The sequence below is a fragment of the Ursus americanus genome, chromosome 24, assembly GCF_024610735.1.
Source record: "Ursus americanus isolate L20-20 chromosome 24, mUrsAme1.1.p, whole genome shotgun sequence".
NCBI lineage: Eukaryota > Metazoa > Chordata > Mammalia > Carnivora > Ursidae > Ursus > Ursus americanus.
The window spans coordinates 33,022,518-33,043,788 of NC_142150.1; the positions used below are offsets into that span (position 1 = coordinate 33,022,518).

The 21,271-nt window shown below is 38.0% G+C and overlaps 2 protein-coding genes across 2 annotated transcripts; both read right to left on the minus strand.

Annotated features, from left to right (window-relative positions):
• Positions 1 to 1,630: 1,630 nt before the first annotated feature.
• On the minus strand, positions 1,631 to 2,563 carry LOC123785213 (olfactory receptor 4C11-like). Its single transcript, XM_045786928.1, has one exon. The coding sequence runs from the start codon at positions 2,561 to 2,563 to the stop codon at positions 1,631 to 1,633; it is 933 nt and encodes a 310-aa protein (XP_045642884.1).
• Positions 2,564 to 16,988: 14,425 nt separating this feature from the next.
• Positions 16,989 to 17,950, minus strand: LOC123785214 (olfactory receptor 4C46-like). The gene has a single exon (XM_045786929.2). The coding sequence runs from the start codon at positions 17,919 to 17,921 to the stop codon at positions 16,989 to 16,991; it is 933 nt and encodes a 310-aa protein (XP_045642885.2). The 5' UTR covers positions 17,922 to 17,950.
• Positions 17,951 to 21,271: the final 3,321 nt, after the last annotated feature.

Below are 21,271 nucleotides of genomic sequence, written 5' to 3' on the forward strand. Positions count from 1 at the left end.
TGTAGTTTTTCTTAGTTTCCACATGAGTTAAATCATATGGTATTTGCCTTTCTCTGAATGACTTGTTTTGTTTAGCATAATACTCTCTATCTCCATCCTTGTCATTGCAAATGGCAAGCTCTCATTACTTTTGATGGCTGAGTAATATTCTATTATATATATATAATCCTTATCGTTGTGCATTCATCATTTGAAGGACACTGGGCTGTGTCCATAGCTGTGATATTATAGATAGTGCTGCTAGACATCGTGGTGCATGTATCCCTTTCAATTTGCATTTTTGTACTCTCTGAAATCAGTAGGTTTTAAAAATTCATGATATAACCCTTGGCAGGCACATATTCAAGTCATGGGTGCTAATATGCTCTGTTCACTATGAGCAACAAAATTCTATTGGCAATTCTAACTTGTCCACACTACCACTGTACTGGGAAAGGACAAACAGAGAAACGAAGTGGCTTCCTCCTGCAAAAATAGGTTCACTCTAACCCCATTAACTAGAGATAAGTCAAGTGAGTATTTCTGAATGCCTCTGGTATTTTCTTTTATTCCATTGATACAACCCAACGTAAATGAAATAATATACATTTTTTTTCCTTCAAACTGGGTCACCTTTCTGTAACTCAATCTCAGCAAATATGTTGTCTCTATGGTGTATTTTAAATTCATAATTAGTCTTGAAAATATACATTATTGCTATAGCTCCTACATACCAATCATACAAATTAATTGAATATCTCCAGGCTTTTGTGATACTACCTTAAAAAAAACCCATACACAATGCCTCAGTTATCTTAATAGTCAAAGGAAACAATAAGAAAAATTGTTTAAGAAATACATTATATGTACACACACACAGACACACACACACACACACACACACACACACACACACACACAGACACACAAAGACACCCCAGTATGGAACTTCTAAAGATAAACTAACAATATAATGAAAATAATTTCTTGACACACAAAGTGAGATCCTTTGCCCTGAAAATGTTCACGAAAAAGCAGGATACTTTATTTGAAATGTGCTATAGAAAGAATTACAAGTCATAGACAATAGGCTTTTTTTTTTAAATTTATGGATGTTCAATGATTGTACAGTTGTGAATATATAAATATTTTCTTCTTATCAAACCAAAGTGTAGACAGATGTGAGGAATATTTCATAATCTGCAATGTCAGAATTGAATTCTCAAGAAAATAAAGAACCAGGTGAGGGAAGCTACTAGTTTGAGGACAGAAGTACAGAAAAACGAAGAAAATTAGCTGCATTCCATGAGGATGTCTTGTGCAAGTCAGGACATACACCATCTTTGATATCCGTACAAATTAAGTAATCAACCAAAGCCCTCAATTCATCTTTTGCTTTCTGAGGTGATTTTGATACGCCAGAGCTTCCTCATGGCATTTTCACTTCTGCATTCCTCAGTGTGTAGATGAGTGGGTTGAGAAAAGGGGTCCTGATACTATAAAATATGGACACCAGGGCAGTTTGAGGGCAGAAGTATAGTAAAAATTATGGAATACAAGTGCATTATATCAGAGTGCATTGGGCAAGTGAGGATATACGCCATCATATTTGATATCTGTACAGATTAAGGAATCAACCAAAACCATCAATTCATCTTTTGCTTTCTGAGGCAATTTTGATACGCCATAGCTTTCTCATGGCATTTTTTACTTCTGCATTCCTCAGTGTGTAGATGAATGGGTTGAGAAATGGGGTCCCTATGGTATAAAATACAGTCACCAACTTGTCAACGGGGAAAGTGGTTGGGGGGCGTGTATATATGAATATACATGGACCAAAGAATAAGATTACTACGATGATGTGAGAAGTGCAAGTAGAGAGAGCTTTTTTCCTCCCTTCTGCACTGTGGTTTCGCAGGGAATGCAAGATGACAATGTATGAGATCATCAGAATCACTAAACTGCTTGTGCAAATGGCCCCACTGTTAGTCACCAAGAGTAGGTTGATCATGTATGTGTCCATGCAAGCAAGTTTCAACAAAGGCTGCAAATCACAGCAGTAATGATCAATCAGATTGGGTCCACAGAAAGGCAATCTCAAGGCCAGGATAACCTCGGCAATAGAATGGATAAAAGATCCCATCCATGCAATACCAATCAAGATCGTGCAGACCTGCTGGCTCATGATGGTTGGGTAACGTAACGGCTTACAAATGGCCACATAACGATCCACAGCCATGAGGATGAGCACAAAGATTTCCATGCAACCAAAGAAATGTAGGGCAAAGACTTGAGTCATGCACTCATTGTAAGATATGATTCTTTTTGCAGAGAGCGAATCCACAATTAGTCTGGGGGCTGTGGAAGTTGAGAAGCAGGAATCAGCAAGAGACAAATAAAATAGGAAATAGTACATGGGGCTCCCAAGTGTCCTGCTGGACTTTATGGTCACAGTAATAAGCAAATTCCCTACCACCGTTCCCACATAAAAAATGAAGAATATTACAAATACCATTTTCTGTGTCGTAGCATCTTGGGTCAATCCTAACAGTATGAACTCAGTTACGCTGTGATTTTGCTGCATTATTTCAGGCAAAGAGGAGATAGCGCAGGTTAAAAATAATTAATCTGCAAAGAAAAACAATATTATGCAATGAATACTCCATTTGGAGGTCAAATCCATATGCTTGATCATGGACGTGACATTTATCAGTGGTTAATCCCTTATCTTATGTGTGGTTTTCTTCTGAATGAAGTGGAAATCATAATATTTATTTACAAACTATACAGCTGATTGCTAATGGAAACAATGAAATATATCAATAATGAAAGAGTATCTGATTCTTCAGGCATAGAAAACATTAATTTTGGGTATTTGGATTGAGAGGTTATCTTTCTGAGCTGAATGTCTTTTTTCATTTACAGCAAGGACCTATTAGGGTGAGAATGTTGCAAAACGGAGTAAACTCTTGCTTTCTGCATATTTTCTTAAGACATAAGGAAAGACTGGGACTAAAATAAAGGATAACTAGAGAATGTTTGGCATAAATCAAACTATTCTTTCAAATTTCATGTTATTGCAAGCACCAAGGATTTATAAAATGAGCCACAGAAGCTCCAAGTCATATATGAAACTTTTTAATAGAATTCTTAAAATCTATGTTCTTGAGTGTTCCATACCCTGAGTTCAGTAAAAGGTAGAAACAGGAAGGACACTAAGTTTATTTGTGTAAATCAAACTGAAAAAATCCTTTTCTGTCCTCATCACATGTACTTTCCAAATAGTAGCACAAGAAAATGCGTAAGTGCCAAGGCATTTAAATATATTTACAACATGTAATCCAGAACAAGCATAGTTTTCTCAAACATAAATTGATTTCAGTGATTAATCTTTCTAAACACAATGCATAGGGTGGTGGGTGGCTCAGTTGGTTAAGTGTCCGACTCTTGATTTTCACTGAGGTCATGATCTCAGGGTTGTGGGATGGAGCCCCATGCAGGACGACATACTGGGCATGGAGCCTGCTTAAGATTCTATCTCTAAAAAGCCAACAGCAAATATCAATGCGGAAAAGCCGACAGCTTTTCACTTAAGATCAGGAACATGACAGGGATGCCCACTCTCACCACTATTGTTCAACATTGTGCTAGAACTCACACAATAATTCAGCAATGCGGCAGGATACAAAATCAATGCACAGAAATCAGTTGCTTTTCTATATGCTAACAATATAACCGTAGAAAGAGAACTTAGGGTATCAATTCCATTCACAATAGCAACGAAAACCATAAGATACCTTGGACTGAACCTAACTAAAGAAGTGAAGGATCTATACTCTAGAAACTACAGAACACTTATGAAATAAATTGAGGAAGACACAAAAAGATGGACAAACTTTTCATGCTCATGGACTAGAAGAATAAACATTGTTAAAATGTCTATCATGCCCAGAGCAATTTACACTTTCAATGTCATCCCTGTTAAAATACCTTTGACGTTTTTCAAAGAGCTGGAACAAAAAATCCTAAAATTTGTATGGAACCAGAAAAGACCACAAATCCCCAAGGGAATGATGAAAAAGAAAAACAAAGCTGGGGGCATCACATTGCCTGACTTCAAGCTATATTACAAAGCTGTGATCACCAAGACGAGATGGTATCTGCCACTCCCCTGCTTCCCATCTCTCATTCTCCGTAAATCAATAAACAAAATCTTAAAAAAAAAAAACAAAAAAAACAAAAAAAACAGTGTAAATAAAAATGGGCAAAAGAACTAATTTCAAAAGAAACTTCTTATTAAAAATAACGTGAAAAGATTATCAATTTCATTCACAGAAAAATACATTCAACTAAATTCAAATTATATATCTTCTCACCTATTAGATTAACAAAGTGACCTTTATGATAAATGTCTCTTAACCAACAGTCCTGAAAATGATGTGGGGAACAATTGATCCCACACGCTTGGTAAGAGTTTAAAGGGCTGCAATCTCTCAGGGAGAGACTTTCAGCGTTGATGATACTTCAATGGCTCATAGACACAGGTCTAGTGATTCCATTCGCTATAAGTAATCTCACTCACAGGCACAAAAACAATCACAATAGTCCTTTCCATGTTAACAAAAGGTAAGAAACAACTTCAATGCCCATCAGAAAGGAAGCTAAATGAGTCAAGGATGGTTTTATTCAATCATCAAAAAAATAAAAACTAAAAAAAAAAAAAGGAAGTGGATATATATGCAATGGTTTCTAAAATATGTTGAAAAGTGATAGAGTTGAGGACTGTCTGCTGAGGATGGTAATGTTTTCATTAAGTGTACAATAATATCGCACACACAGATGGACTCATATCAATTAGTTGTATTTAAGAGTACCGAGATCACAGGGTATTTGGGGTGGGGAAATTACATTCTTGGAATCAAAGTTTAGTGGATGACTAACCTTTTAAAATAAATTCCTTTGGTAGTTGCAAATATGTCATAATCATGCTGCATTAAAAATAAAGCTTTTAAATCTTCTCTTAGTAGATGTTTTGTTAATCACTTTGGCATATTACTTGTTCATAACACCTGTCTTCTGACATAGATTGCAGGGACAGCAAGATTTCCAGGGCTAGAATAAGATTTAAATGGCTGTGTAAGAGGGTGAGTCAGCTGTAGAGACAGTTCTAGACCCGAGCCTCTCTGCCACATCATGCCCCAACCACATTGCCAATCATACAGGTTCCCCTACATCTTAGGACTTTGCCACATATGGTCTTTGTCCAACTCTTCAGCAAAAAAAATGAAAACATGTTTGTTGTTTCTGACAATGAAGCATTATAAAACAAGATATGTATCTACATCTCTATCCACCCATCCATCCATCCATCCATCCACCTATCAATCTATTATCTATCCAACTATCTATCATCTATCTATCTAATCTATTTATCTACCTGTTAGAGATACAGACTAAGACATTTGTACAGTTCACATAGTAATAGATATGAGTAGCATACATTCGATCAAAGCAACATAAGGAAGATAATTTTTATCTGTTTGTTGAATTTAAGCATCTAGAAAAAAATGTACATATTTAATAAGTATTCATAAAGTGAATGAAAGAATTAAGAGAATTTCCTATTGATACAATCCAATAGTGTTCAGTCCTATTCAATACTCAGTTACCACTGAAAAAGGAAGCCTACTCCATCCAAAGTAAAATAATAATCTCCACGAAGCATTTCCTGAAACACTGAAATCGATATTATTTCTATTTGCTTATCTCTCCACCAAGAGCTGCTGTGCATTTCTTTTATTCTGTCTTCTCAGTTTTGATTGTAAATAACTACTAGAAAATTCCCTAAAATTTCCATCCTTCCACAAGTGCCTTTTGTATGTTGGATGCACACTGTGGCATTGATCAGATAAATTTTCTCTGAGTATTAAATAAAACTAAGTTAATCCCCAACACAAATCTTACCAGTTTTGATAAAAGCTTATGCAAAGGGTAGGATGTTCAGTTGTCCTGTTTTCTTCTCAAGGTGATTTGGCCACTCTCGGCTCAATGAGTGTAAGAAAGAAAAAAAAAAAGTGTTTCTAAAATTCTGTCTGATCCCTTCTAATGTCACTGAGGCTCAGGTTCTCGCCTGCAGGCCAGAAGATGAAGTGGGTCCTGGGTTCATCCCACACTTTCTGAAATCAACTCTCACATGGAATTCTGAATGAGAAACCCTTCTCTTTTGCCTTTCCCACAGCAGTTTTTAAACATGAGTGATGCAAAATATAGGAGTCTGAGGAAGGTCATTCCCTAAAGTGTCAATTCCCTTTTGATTAAGACACATGAGCCAACTGTTATAAAGAACTTAATTGTCAATATGTATTAATAGATTATGGGGAAAAGGTGATCTGTTTTTGCAATTAAGGGTTTTATTTGGACCATCAATTATGTCTTTTAACTAGAATTAAAAAACAAAAAGCAAAACAAACAAACAAAAAAACACAATGATTATCTTGTGATCTAGTGCCCAGAACACGGTTCCTGATACCATTATGGAAAAATGAATTAGGACTTTTTAAATAAATGGCTGACTCTAGGTCTGGGGCAGGGAATGAACAAGATGAACTGGAGTATCTTGTAATGCTTGAAGGTAATGAAGTGTTAACACACACACACACACACACGAGATTTATTATAAAGAATTGGCTTTTGTGTATAGGAAGCTGCCAATGGCAATATCTGCACAGTCAATGTTTCATTTTGAGTTTAAAACCATAAGCTGCTATAAACCAGTAAAGGCTTATGTCTCAGTTCAGGTCCGACGGCAGGAGGCTGCTATAGAGTCAGGAAGAGTTCATGTGTCCGTGTGCAAGCCGTCCGACAGGAAGAGCCAATGTTTCAGTTTGAAGGCTCTCAGGCAAGGAAATTCCATCTTACTCAGGGGAGGTTAGCCTTTTGTAATTTTCAGGCCCTCATTTGGTTAGATGAGGACCCTACATTAATGAGAGCAATCTATTTTATTCAGTCTACCAATTCAAAAGCTAATATCATCCAGAAAAATCTCATAGTCACAACCCAAAACAATAGTCAACCAAATATTTGAGCACCCTGTGGCCCAGGCAAGTTAACACATAAAATCAGCCAGTACAAGTTCATCACTTATCCACCTAGCATCTATACACATCTCCTTAAACCATACTTAATCTCCAATAAAGACAACACAAGGTCATAATTCCATCTAATATCATGCAACTATCCTGCATACAACTGAAAATGCACTGGGACCTCCAATGGAAGGGAAGGGAAGTTTTTTGGGTGATTTTAAATTTCCCCTTGATATTCAGTAAGTTCAATACTATGCTGGAAAGTAAAAACACTAAAATGTTATGACAGAAAGCCAATATATCTTTTGTTACATGATAAGGTAAAAAGAAAGGGAAGAAGACAAAGATATTTGCTCTCTATATATTCACAAACACATTCATAATATAAATAGTAAATAAAATAATTACAGTCTTCATTTGGTAACAGTCACATGATTAACGTATAATTACTTTCTTCAGTTACCCGTTCTGTATTCAATGTGCCTTCAGTAGCACCAAAGCTGGTCATGGTTCTTTAGTTGGTGGGGTGACACAAACCTTCATTACTGAAGGGTCTGGGTCATTAGTAGTTCTGCCTGGATTGGGTTGTTGTAGTCTCCCATTGACATTAATCACAGAGCATGGTGATACTAAGTGTGGCCCTACAGGATTTCCTGTATTCTAGATAAACTCTTCCTTACCTGACCATGAAGTATTAGTCCAATTTCCCCTTGGTTACCAGTATCAAACACCCCAGCCAGCATAGCCACTTACTTCTTTACCTATTGAATCAAAGGCATCACCTGCCCAAAGTTGTCAGTCAACAGTCTTAACACTCTGTTCAATAGAATCTTATTGTGTTTCCTGCTAGAAACATTCCCCCTTTTGGAATGAAGACCTTGAAGCAAGAAGAGCATAAGTAAATGGGAACAGGAAGCAAAAATTTTCCTACTGGGTCTCTAAGGTTAATAATGTGTGGTGCCTCTCCCATTTCCATCCTTTGATTAGAGGACCTGGCTATGGGAGGAACAGCAACATGTAACGGATGCTGATTCAGAGCATATATGACTTTCCAGAGAACTGAAGACTCTTGCTCCAACCCTGGAAAGTATTGCTACCTAGCAAGTACTATAACTAAATCTGCAAAAGGCCATTCCACCATTTTATCAAGCCAATTGCTTCAACAGGGTGGGAACTATAGTAAGACCATGATTCCATGAGCATGGGCTCATTGTGGCAGTTCTTTTGCTGTGAAAAGAGATTGTTGAAGCAATGCTGTGTGAAATGTATCAACGTGGATAAAGAATTCTCTAAGTCCATGGGTGGTTGTTTTAGCAGAAGCATTGCCTGTTGGGAAGGCAAATCCATATCCAAAAGAAGTGTCTATGGCAGTAAAACAAAATACGGCCCTTCCATGATGGAAGCAGCCCGTTGTAATCAATCTGCAACCAGGCTGATCATGCCAAGGAATGCTGCCATACTGGGGACCTCATGTTTCTGCTACTGGAAGATTTGGCACTTAGCGGTGGTCATGGCCAGGCTGGCTTTGGTGTGCTGAAGTCCACGTTGTTGAGCTCATGTACAACCTCCATGTCTCCACCACGGCCACTTTCTTCATGAGCCCTTTGGGCAAAGATAGGCGTGGGTATGGATGAGGCTGACTTGCTTGCACAAAATGGGTCATCCTATCCAGTTGATTATTAAAATACTCCACTTCTGGTCTTTCTGTGGAGACCATTCAAAAGGGACATGGATATCTTTGTGTATTTTTAAGGTATGGAAACATTCCTCTTCTTCAGATTTTCTTGCTACCAATTTTCCAAACTTGTTTTTGTTGTTGCTGTTGTTGTTGTTTGGTTTGTTTTGTTTTCTAAGTCCCTGATTATTCAGCCATATCTTTGGCCAAAACACATAAATTAGGATATGATGTATGTCTGGCCACATGTCTTTCCAAGAATGTGAACATCAGGTGCATTGCTCAAAGTTCTACCCATTGAAAGAATTTCCCTTTGCCACTGACCTTCCCAGATTTTCCAGAATGGATCTGTAGTGTTGTATCTATTCATTTTTGAGCTGTATCCACATATCACCACAGAATTATCTGTATAGCAGGCCTAAATCTTTTCTTCTCCTGTCAATTGATCATAGTGAACCCCCAAAAGGCCTTGGGTGCAGGCTGGCAGAATGACAGCATTGTAGCAAAAGTGGGGACCTTGAGCATTTGAGCACTTCTTCATGTAACTTTTTCTTCAGTTCTTGCTTTGGCCAAATCACCTATAAAGTTGTCCCTCCTTATATGGGAGAAGAGATGTGTTTCAAACCCCCCAGTGGATGCCTGAAACTATGGATATTATTGAACCCTATATACACTATGTTTCTCTATGCATGCATACATGGGATAAAGTTTAACTTATAAATTAGGTACAGTAAGATATTACACAATAATAATAAATAGCAAATTTCATCAATATATTGTAAAAAAAAGTTATCTGAATATGGTCACTCTCTCTCAAAATACTTGTTTGCACTATAGTCACCCTTCTTCTGGTGATGATGTGAGATGATAAAATGCCATTGTGATGAGATGAAGTAAGGTGAATGACACAGACATTGTGTTGTAGCATTAGGCTACTACTTACCTTCTGACCATATGTCAGAAAAAGGATCTTCAGTTTCTGAACTTCAGGTAATTGTACCCATGGAAAGCAAAACCATATCTAAAAGGAGACTATTCTATTCCATAATGGAGAGCTGCTTTGCACATCCAACTTTATGGCTCTATGAGTCAGAAAACACCAATTTTATGAGAAGTTCAAGTTTCATAGAAGCTTGGTGGCCCATGATTAAGCACTTAGTCTCTACTAAGGCCCAGTACCAGGCCAAGATTCATTTCTCAAAAGAAGAGTAATTAACTGTAGAGAATGGCAGGACTTTGCTCCAAAATCTTGAGGGCCTGCACTGCAATTCATATATGGAGGACTGCCAAAGACTCTAGCATGCCTTTCTTCCACTGACACATCAAAGCACCGTTGGATGTGGTGAATCATAACACCCGTATGGAATATAGAAGCTTACACCACAGCCTGGTCCCATGGCAGAGCCTGTTCTTTTTCTGAGCTCCACGCAGATTAGCAACTTTTTGAGTTACTTAATAAATAGGCCAGAGTAAAACGCCGAAAGAAAAAAATCTGTTGCCTTCCCAGTCCAAAGAGTCCTATCGGGTACTGCGCACCTTTCCATGTTGGAAGTGATAGATGGCCCAAGATACCCTCTACCTTAAAAATGATATCTTTTTTTTCTGGTTTTATTTAAATTTACGTTAGTTGATGTGTAACGTATTATTAATTTTGAGATAGAATGTAGTATTTCATTAGTTGCTTATAACACCCAGTGTTCATTACATCAAGTGCCCTCCTTAATACCCATCATCCAATTACCCCAATGTCACCACCCACTTCTCCTCCAGCAGCCCTCAGTTTGTTCTCTGTATTTAAGAGTCTCTTATGGTCTGTCTCCCTCTTTGTTTTTATCCTATATTATTTATTCTTTCAAAATAAATATCTTTTTTAAGGTTGCAAAATGGGCATTTTATTTAAATTCAATTAGCTAACTTATAGTACATCATTAGTTTTTGATGTAGTGTTCAATGATTCATTAGTCGCATATAACACCCAGTACTCATCAGATCCTGTGTCCCCCTTAATGCCTATCACTCAGTTCCACCATTCCTCTACCCCCCTCCCTCTGCAACTTCAGTTTGTTTCCCAGAGTCAAGAGCCTCTCATGGTTTGTCTCCCCCTTTGATTTCTTCCCATTCAGTTGTCCCACACTTACCCTATGGTCCTCTGTGGTATTCCTTATAATTCCCCTTATGAGTGAAACCATATGACAACTGTCTTTCTCTGATTAACTAATTTCACTTACCATAATACCCTCCAGTTCCATCCATGTGAATGCAAAGGTAGGTTTTAATCCTTACTGTTGGCTGAGTAATATTCCACCATATACATGAACCACATCTTCTTTTACCATTCATTGGTTGTAGGGCAAATTGGCTCCTTCCACAGTTTGGCTATTGTGGACATTGCTGCTATGAACATTGGGGTGCATGTGACCCTTCTTTTCACTACATCTGTATCTTTGGGGTAAATACTTAGTAGTGCAATTGCTGGGTCATAGGGTACATCTATTTTTAACTTTTTGAGGAACTACCATACTGTTTACCAGCTAGCATTCCCACCAACAGTGTAAGAGGGTTCCCTTTCTCCACATACTTGCCAACATTTGTTGTTCCCTGTCTTGTTAATTTTAGCCATTCTAACTGGTATAAAGTGGTATCTCATTGTGGTTTTGATTTTTTATTTCCCTGGTGGCAAGTGATATGTGGGAATGTTGAAAAAGAAAACCAAAGGTGGGGACATCACAATGCCTGACCTCAAGATATATTACAAAGGTGTGATCATTGAGGCAGCATGGTACTGGCACAAAACAGACACATAGATCAATGGAACACAATAGAGAGCCCAGAAATGGACCCTCAACTCTATAGTAAACAAATCCTTGACAAAGCAGGAAAGAATATTCAATGGAAAAAAGACAGTCTCTTCCGTAGATGGTGCTGGGAAATTGGACAGCCACATGCAGAAGAATGAAACTGGACCATTGTCTTACATCATACACAAAGATAAACTCAAAATGTATGAAAGACCTCAGTGTGAGACAGGAATCCATCAAAATCCTAGAGGAGAACACAGGCAGTAACCTCACCCACTATGGTCACAGCAATTTCTTGCAAGCACATCTCTAAAGGCAAGGGAAACAAAAGCAAAAATGAACTTTTGGGACTTCATCAAGATAAAAAACTTCTGTATGGCAAAGAGTAGAGTCAGCAAAACCAAAAGTCAACCTACAGAATGGGAGAAGATATTTGCAGATGACATATCAGATAAAGGGCCAAAACCAAAAAATCCAGTCTTTTCTTGACAGAAGACATGAGCATACATTTCTCCAAAAAAGACACACAAATGGCCCACAGACACATGAAAAAATGCTCTACATCAAAATAAGTATCTTGATATACTTCATATCCCTGCCCCTAGAAATGTCACTGAGTTTCAGTCCCCTGAATTAAAACTGTATTCATTTTCCATCCTCTGACACAGAAATGTCTTACCAATAAATCTAGAGTGTATATGTCTTGATCATTAGATCCACTCCATGTAATGTCATCAATATAATGAACCAGTATGGGTTTCTTGTAGAATGAAAGACAATCAAAGTCCCTATGAACTAAATTATGACATAGTGCTGGAGAGTTGATACACCTGTGGTATGGCATATATTGCTGAATTTTTAAGTGAAATCAAACTGCTTCTTATGCACCTTACTGACAGGAAGATAAGAAGCAGTTGCCAAATCAGGTACTGCATACCAGGTACCAGAAAATCTGTTAATTTGTTCAAGCAAGGAAACCACATCTACTACGCAGTTGCAATTCATGGAGTCGCCACCTGATTAAGCTTATAAGTATCCACTGTCATTCTCGAAGATCCATATATCTCCTGCACAGTCCAGTTAAGTGAGTTAAAAGTGTATGTTGTGGGAATCACTATCTCTGCATCTTTCAAGTCTTTGATGGTGGCGCTAATTTTCATGATTCCTCCAGGGATGTAGTATTGCTTTTGGTCTACTCTTCTCTAAGCAGAGGCAGTTCTAGAGGCTTCCACTGGCTTTTCACCATAATAGCCCCCAGTCCATATGTCAGGGAACCAATGTGAGGATTCTGCCAGTTGCAAAGTATGTCTATTCAAATTATGTATTCTGGAACTGGAGAAGTAAATGTAGAATAACTTCATCGAACTACTGGCCCCAATACAAAGTAGTCCTGAGCTAAAACTACAATGATCATCTGTCCTCTGTAAGTTCCAGCTCTAACTGGTGGATCACATTTTTGTTTTGGGTTTTGTGGAATCAGTTTCAGGACAAAGCCAGTGTCCAGTAGTTCCTGAAAGATCTGCTTATTTTCTTTTCTCCAATGCACACTTTGACTGATAGAATGCCATAGGCCTCTTTTGGGGAAGGCTGAGGGAAAGATTAATATAAACATTTTTAGCAATGTCCCAGGGTCTCTCCTCAAGGGGATCCAATCTCCCCTTTATTCAAGGAATTTGAGTCTATAAACTAGTGCCAGTGTGGGAATTAATTGTGAGGACATGAACACTGCTTTTATGATTAAGTTAGACTTCTGTTTACTTAACCTACCTTTTTTTCTAACAGAGATCAAGTAAGACTTGCACAGCTTCCTCTCTATTTCACTTCTAGAAACACGGTCATAAACTAGCCAACACTGTTAGTCTGCTTGTATTGATTATTCTGATTGCTGTTTCAATTCTTCTGTACTTTATGGGAAGCAGGCCCACCTTGACTTTGAGGTGGTTGAGTGCTACCACTTGGCCACTGTTATTGGGGTTCAAATACATCCTGTTGCATTGGGATTTTCCACTTTAGTGACACTGAAGATCTAGCCTACAGAAAACAGTGATCACAGAGTTTTTCATGGATTCTGGGAATAGCCTGACAAATTTATTTCTCAGGGTCATGATGAAAGTATGTCTTCTTGACCCTCCAAAGGTTGTTAAGTAGATCTCAATTGACATATCCATTCTAACATTCCAATTTTCCCATGCCCTTAACTCTCCCTGTCCATTAATCCAAGGCAGATCTGGCATTTCTAATTTTCTTACTGTGGGCCACCTTTTGATTCATGTTTCAGCCACCCTCAGAAAAACTGCTAGCTTTTCCTCAGTTTCCCAGATACAACATTAAATGAAGAATGTCTGTTTAGTGAACCCATATTAGGAAATTTGGCTTGATTGAACATTATGTTTCTTCCGTGATTACCCTATCTGTTTTTAAAACTTAGAAAACTAACGTAGTCATTTTGGAATGTAGTGTGTTCCTCATGGGTCACACTCGGTACCTCACCTTAATGAGTCTACTGGGAATCGTGTCTAACTATAGGTCTAAGAGCAAAGAAGGGGTGGGTGTGGGTCCTGAGAAGAATCAGCCCCTTCTTCCAGGGCAACGGCCTTGGAGAGGCCCATTACAGTTTCCTTAGGCAATGCAGAGATAATCCTTCAGACTAAGGAAGAGAATCCAATTCAGCATATCTTTGCAGTTCCCTCATCCTTCCATTTATCTAAGGAAGAATCTGCTTTTCATCCGTGGCTTTTTTCTCAAATCTTCATGCCATGTCAAGTTCTTGTGTTTATACTCTTAAATATTTCTTTAACTTTTCTATCTCTCTGTGGTAGTTTGGGTTCCCTAGATGTAGACTCTGAGATTTTTTGATTTATAAGGATAAGGGGTGAAGGAAGCTGACTACAATACAGGAAGAAGGTTGTGGTCCTGACTGGGGCTTGGCTTCAGTTTGGAGCCACGGGAACTCTAGGTTAAACATTGTAATACAGGATTGCATCCACCGTGAGGCAATGCGATGAGCCTGGCATTTTTTGGCTCCTGTTGGGTCTGGTATAGTGAGCATAGCTTATGATTTTGTTCTGGTGCAAATGTACGGAGAAGATGGGGCATTGAGCTCTGAGCTGTTAATAGCCCAGACACACAGTAGCTGGGGCATTGCAGGATTGAAGGGAAGTGGAGCTGGCCACAGCAGTGCCCACCATGTTCTCTACCCTCACTGGCACCACCAGGCTTCAGGCCTCCATCCTTTCACACCCAAATCATTACAGTAACATCCTGCTGCCACTCTTGTTCCCTTCCATCCATTTCCCACACTGATAACCCATACAGTTATCATCTCAAAGTCAAGTCAAACTTCATCACCACAGGTTCAAAGGCCTTCCAATGTTTTCCCCATAGTATTCAGCAGTAAGCTTTAATATGATTATGAGATCCTTCTTCATCTTCCCTGTTCTTGTTTCTCCAGGCTTATATCCTGCTATTTATCCTTTATAAACTCGTTGTCTAACACGCTGTCTGGCTTATGGTGAGAGTTCCATAAAAACTTGTTGAATGAACAGATGAATTAACTACCATAGCCGCACTGAATTCACCGGTTTTTCTGCAGGCTGATTTTCACGCCCCGGCCTTTGTTCTGTGATCTCTCTCTTAGGAAGGTTCCTATACCAACTGATGTGTACTTACTCAAACTGTGCACAGGATTTCAAGTTTCAGGTTCCATTTTGTATGTCCTTTCGTTTTGGAACCTTTCCTGAACCCCTGGACCTTTCTTGTGTGTTCCTCAAACATGTTTTCAGAGCACCCTTTGCTGCCACTACCTTACCATTTTTAACATGGGGTTGTCATCTTCTGCCCCCTTCTGGGTGTCTCTCAGGTGATCTGAAGCTCTGTGAAGGCAAGACCCAGGTTCCTCTCTACGATTAAATGCCCAGCTGCCATCAATGTGTCTGATATATTCTTTGGTCTCAAGAAATTTCTATTGATTAATGAGTGAGGGATAGAAGGAATAAATGGAATATATTTATCTTGAAGTCGTTTTGTGTGTAGATGGAACCACATATTTTTAAAAATGTTTATTCCTAATGAAATGGTACCAAAAAGTAAACTGATTAAAAGAGAAAAATAAAATGAACAGCTCCCAATCAGATGATGAAATCTTTCTGAGAGCAGGAAGAGTAGCAAGGTAAGCTATTTGCTCCTTCACTGAGAATCTGAGTTTCAATTTCTTTCTCATCACACGTTTTAAGCAGGAAATAAAACAAATTGTGGTTTCTTGACAAAATCCAGCTAGAAGGCTCAGAGTCTGAATCAGATAAAAATAGGAAGAAAACTCCATACACCCAGTTTGGGTTTTTGTTTTTGTGTTTGCTCTACAGTTCACTGACTTTTTTCACCTTCCTTTATACTTTTATTTTTTTTCAATATTTATTATGGACTAGACATTGTTCTACTTGTAGAAACTATTTTTTGTTAGCAGGTAAGAACTTTAAGGAGTGAAAAATTACACAAAAAACTAGAAATTCCTGTATAATATTAAAATATCTTTTATTTGAGCATTACATTATCTAATGGCTTATCAGCATAAGATGGTTGACATGAGCAATACAAAATGATTCTGAAGCCTACAGGAAATTTGGAAACAAGGTATAATATTCTTCACCTACCCCTTAAGGGTTAAGTGGGCCATTGTTTTTATATTCCTAAAGTAGTTACAAAACACAATATTACAGTGGACCTGTTATCATCAACTATGATACATAAAATTGATCAGAGTTGCTAATGAAATGTCCTTAGAATTTGGTTGTGGTAGTGAATTAATGTAAAAATAATATATAATTTTATATAGCTATACATCATTATGATATATATGTATATCATAATATAACATGTATATGCATGCTACATATAATCTATGATAATATATATTATATATAATATGTGGTATCAGGCACAATCCCTCATTAAATAAATGGTAACTATTATAATCATCTTTTCGTCATCATTGTCTGGCACTGTATCACGGCACTTAAGAGCATGGTCTGAGAAATCAGGTAGATTCTGATTATGACTCTTCACTGTACTTATTCTGATACTTCCCCCTTTCTGTTTCCTAACTTGTAAAATGGGGTAATGGCAGTGCCTCCCTCTTTGGATTGTTATAGAGATTGCTGCTCAATACCAATATATTTTTAATTATTAAATTAGGATGAAAGCTTATGAATCCATTTACATGAATGAAGCTAGTAAAACTAAGCAACAATTTGGAGAGAATTGTCCACATATGCAAAGATTGATCCTGGATTAGGGTCATTTTTCCTTTTCTTGCACACATTTCTGCCCTTTTCAATGTCAAATCTATGAATCACAGCAGTCTTTTTTTTTTTTAATTTCATAGGCATTCCTTGCCAAGATCATCCAAAATGTCCTTTTGACCTCTGCCTGAGTTGCATCAATGTGGAGGCACATTTACTTGTCACCTAAAACAGCTTTCTTACTACACAATTTCTTAATGGCATTTTTCATCTGGTCATTTCTCAAGGTATAGATTAAAGGATTTAACATGGGCGTTATGGTAGTATAGAACACAGCAACTGCTTTATCAATAGACAAAGTAGCTGCGGGTCTCATATACACAAATATACAGGGCACAAAGAATAGGACGACCACTGTGATGTGGGAGACACAGGTGGAGAGGGCTTTGCGCCTCGCCTCCAAGCTGTAGTTCCTTAGCGAACGCAGAATGACCACATAGGAGACCATCAAGAGGAGGAAGTTTAACACACAGATGAAACCACTGTTGGCAGCAACAAAGAGCCCTAGAGTGTGGGTGTCAGTGCAGGCAAGATTGAGCAAAGGGTTCAGATCACACATAAAGTGATCTATGACGTTAGGGCCACAGAAGGGTAAAGGGATGATAAAGAGCATCTGTATGGTTGCATGAAGAAAGCCTCCGACCCACACCACTCCCATTAGCAGCCCACACACCCGCCTATTCATGATGGTCATGTAGTGCAATGGCTTGCAGATGGCCACATAGCGGTCATAGGCCATCACAGTAAGCACGATGATATCAGCACCTCCAAAAAAATGTTCCCCAAATATTTGGATAATGCAGGCATTGAATGGGATGGTCTTCTTTTCACGGAGTGATTCTATGATCAGTGTAGGGGTATTGACAGAAGAATAGCAGGCATCAATGAAGGAGAGATAGGCCAGGAAAAAATACATGGGGGACCCTGATAGTGGGCTGGCAGTGATAGTGACCACGGTGAGCACATTTCCGACCACAGAGATGAGGTAGATGACCAAAAACACAGCAAATATGATTTTCTGCATATCTGGATTCTCTGTGAGCCCCAGTAGAACAAACTCTGTCACATTGCTCCTATTCTCCATCATTTCATGTTATGGTTAATTTCATTACCTAAAAAAAAATACCTTTTGATTAATGTAACCTTAATTTTATTAGGCTTTTTTACCTAGTAAAGAATAAATGCCTAGATTCTATTGAGTTGTGAATTCTCATGCTTTTTTTTTTTTGAGATATAAAGTAATTTTGAGTTCTTAAAGATCGTCTGTGCTTACTTCATCGTCTGAGATGACTAAGAAGCTATCTTGAAGTAGTCAAGTCTATGAATATAAAGCTAGGAATTTTTCCTTTATCCTTAGAATTGAGACTATGAGTGGAAGAATGAACAGGAGTTGGAGGAAGGGCGCCACTTGGATACAACTCTGGCAATGATCTTTGTGTGTCTGGGATGAAGTCAGTTGAGCTCCAGTAAGGGGATGCAAGCCAGAGACAGAAAGCCCAATATCACACTAGTTAAAGAGTTTGCAAAAAGTATAACCGAATATTCCTTATAAGAATGTAATAAAAGGCTACAGGAGTGACTATAAAAAAATTGATTGTATATCTTGTCAAATTCCAGGAACTGGAGGGTATTAGGCTTAGTGAAATGAGTTCATCAGAGGAAGACAATTATCATATGGTTTCACTCATATGTGGAATATAAGGAATAGTGCATCAGATCATAAGTAAAGGCCAGGAAAACTAAATGGGAAGAAATCACAGAGGGAGAAAAACCATGAGAGACTCTTAACTCTGGGAAACAAGCTGAGGGTTGCTGAAGGGGAGGTGGGTTGGGGGTTGGGATAATAGAGTGATGGGGCATTTAGGAGGGCAAATGATGTGATGAGTACTGTGTGTCACATGCAACTGATGAATTATTGCACACTACATCTGAAACTTATGATATACTATATGTTAGATAATGAATTTAAATTTAAAACTCCAGTGATGTTATAAGAGCTGATAAATATATATTTTAATGATTGATTGTTACGTGCATGACATGGTAGTAACCTGTGTGCTTAGTATTGTTTTATCAATTTCGCAAATGAAGAAACAATGGCAGAACTGATGTTAATAATAATAATAAATACAATATCAACTTAATCCTACTAGACACTTTCTATGCTGTTTTTGCAGAAAGATAGTTGTTTAATCCTCACTACAAACCTGTGAGATAGATACCACTAGTATTTTATACTTCTTTCCCAAAGTAGGGGATACAAACATAGAGAAGATTTAAGGATCTTGGCTAAGATCAAACAGATAATATAGAGTAGAGCCAACATTAGATCCAATTATACTTGCTACCCTTTTTTCCTCCAACTTTTTAATTGTTGTCCTATAGTATTATGTTTAATAAACAATGTTGAACTACTAATCTCCTTTTGACATGACCATAATAATTAAAATGACTTTCATACTATTTTGGAGGCAACTATATATGAAGCAGTTTCATCAACACACACACACAAACACACACACACACACACACACACACACACACACACACACACACACACGTTGGCATCCCTAAATATTAATAAAAAATGTGGTGCTGCTTTCATTGAGGAGAACTCTTAATTTGGCCTCTTATGAAGCCCCATTGTCTCCCTTCCCCATCCCCTTGCAAGCATTTGTCTCCAGATTTTTCTGCACAATGTTAAAAATGATAACCAGTTGGGTTAAGTGTACTATATTGGTTTGAACATTAGAAAGACTAGATTGGAACATTGCCTTTGACACTTGCAACTTCCTTTATCCAAGGTATATTTCTTGGCAACTTACATCCTTGTTTCATCACCTATAAAGTGAGAATGATCATATCCATATTCTAGGTGTTATGAGAATTGATTGAGGAAACTTATATGAACATCTCCACCACATTACTATGGGTACACAAAGAGTTTTCACCTGTTTTGTGACTGTGCATGTACCTAGGAGATAGGAAGAATTGGCATTTTGAGTGAAGTACAGATAAACATTTAAGCATGCAATAAGTTCAGGAAGATTCATCTCCAATTTTACTTCTCAAGAAGCCACAGAGACTCACATTATCCATAGCAGCTAACCTGGACTGTCCCTGGTCTTGCTTGGACTAAATAACTGATGATTTATGCCATTTATTACTCACATTCATGTCTTTACTCTTGTGTGTGTGTGGAGTATATTTACATTTGACTTTCTTGCTCATGATTAGTCTTGAACGGAAAAGGAAGTGTCTCATGGGAAAAAAAGCACCCGTTGTCAGAGAGCTGGGCCCTACAAATTGTGTCATCTCCATGAGCTTCAAAGTTTTCATTTGCCAAATTAGATTAATGGCATTTACCAAATATCTGCTGGAGAATTGGTGTGAGGATAAAATATTATTATATTTGACAAGTGTTGAGACATAATGATTACTCCATATAGAAAGGGCCAATCTTTAAGATGTTTCAACGCTAATAAAAAACTTACCTTACAGACTTAGATGACCTTAATGATGTGTAAGGGCTTTCAGAAATAATTCCATCTTCAAACTGACCTCTTCTTAGATAGGAAACTTTCAGCATGAAAGATATGACACACTCAGGCATGGACTACTTAGGTAATTCGATAAGCAATCAACAGTCATGGAGAAAGTGTTGATAGTCTAAAACTTTCCTTCTAGCCTAAAGCCTCAAAATTCTTCATAGAAAATCTGGGATTTGAATTCAGAGTGAATTCTTTTGTAACACTTTGGAGAAATGATCTCCAGATGGCTCTGGTCCCATAGGCAAGAGGCCAGAAATAGGGAGGAAACACTTTCAAAAGGTTCATTCCTAGCATAATGAACCTTGCTCTGGAAATGTGAACCCCCCACTTTTACCTGGCACTGCATACATATTTAAAGAGGTTTCCAAAAAGATTCAAGGACCTTGGCTTATAGCTGCTGCTTTCTCTCTCTGGGATTAATTATCTCCTTTGATGGAAAGGCTTTGTCTTAGAAGCAAGTGCACTGAAGAGACATGTTTGAGAAACATCCAATTTTGAATAGGGAATTGCATTCCCTGTACTTGGAGCCCAAACGTGCAAGAATCCCCTTTCTCTTTGTGAACGTTGGTTTCTAAGGAAGCTAAATGTCAGGTGAATAGGAAAATGGCATAATTTCAGTGTGGGGACCTGTGATGTACTTAACTTGTTGACTCAGGTCCCAGAGAGATCTTCTGCCTCCTTAACGATATTAAAACTTTTCTGGAAACCTGCTATTGATTGCGTCAGAGCTAGAGTAGTGAAGGCGTAAAATCAGTGGAAAGGCAGGCATTAAAATCCCTGACTGCAAAAGCCGTTTTTCATGTTCATCAGAAGGCTATGGAAGTAAACAGAAACTCTGATAGGCTCCCAATTAGTATACTCTGGGACTCATGGTCTGGTCAGGAAG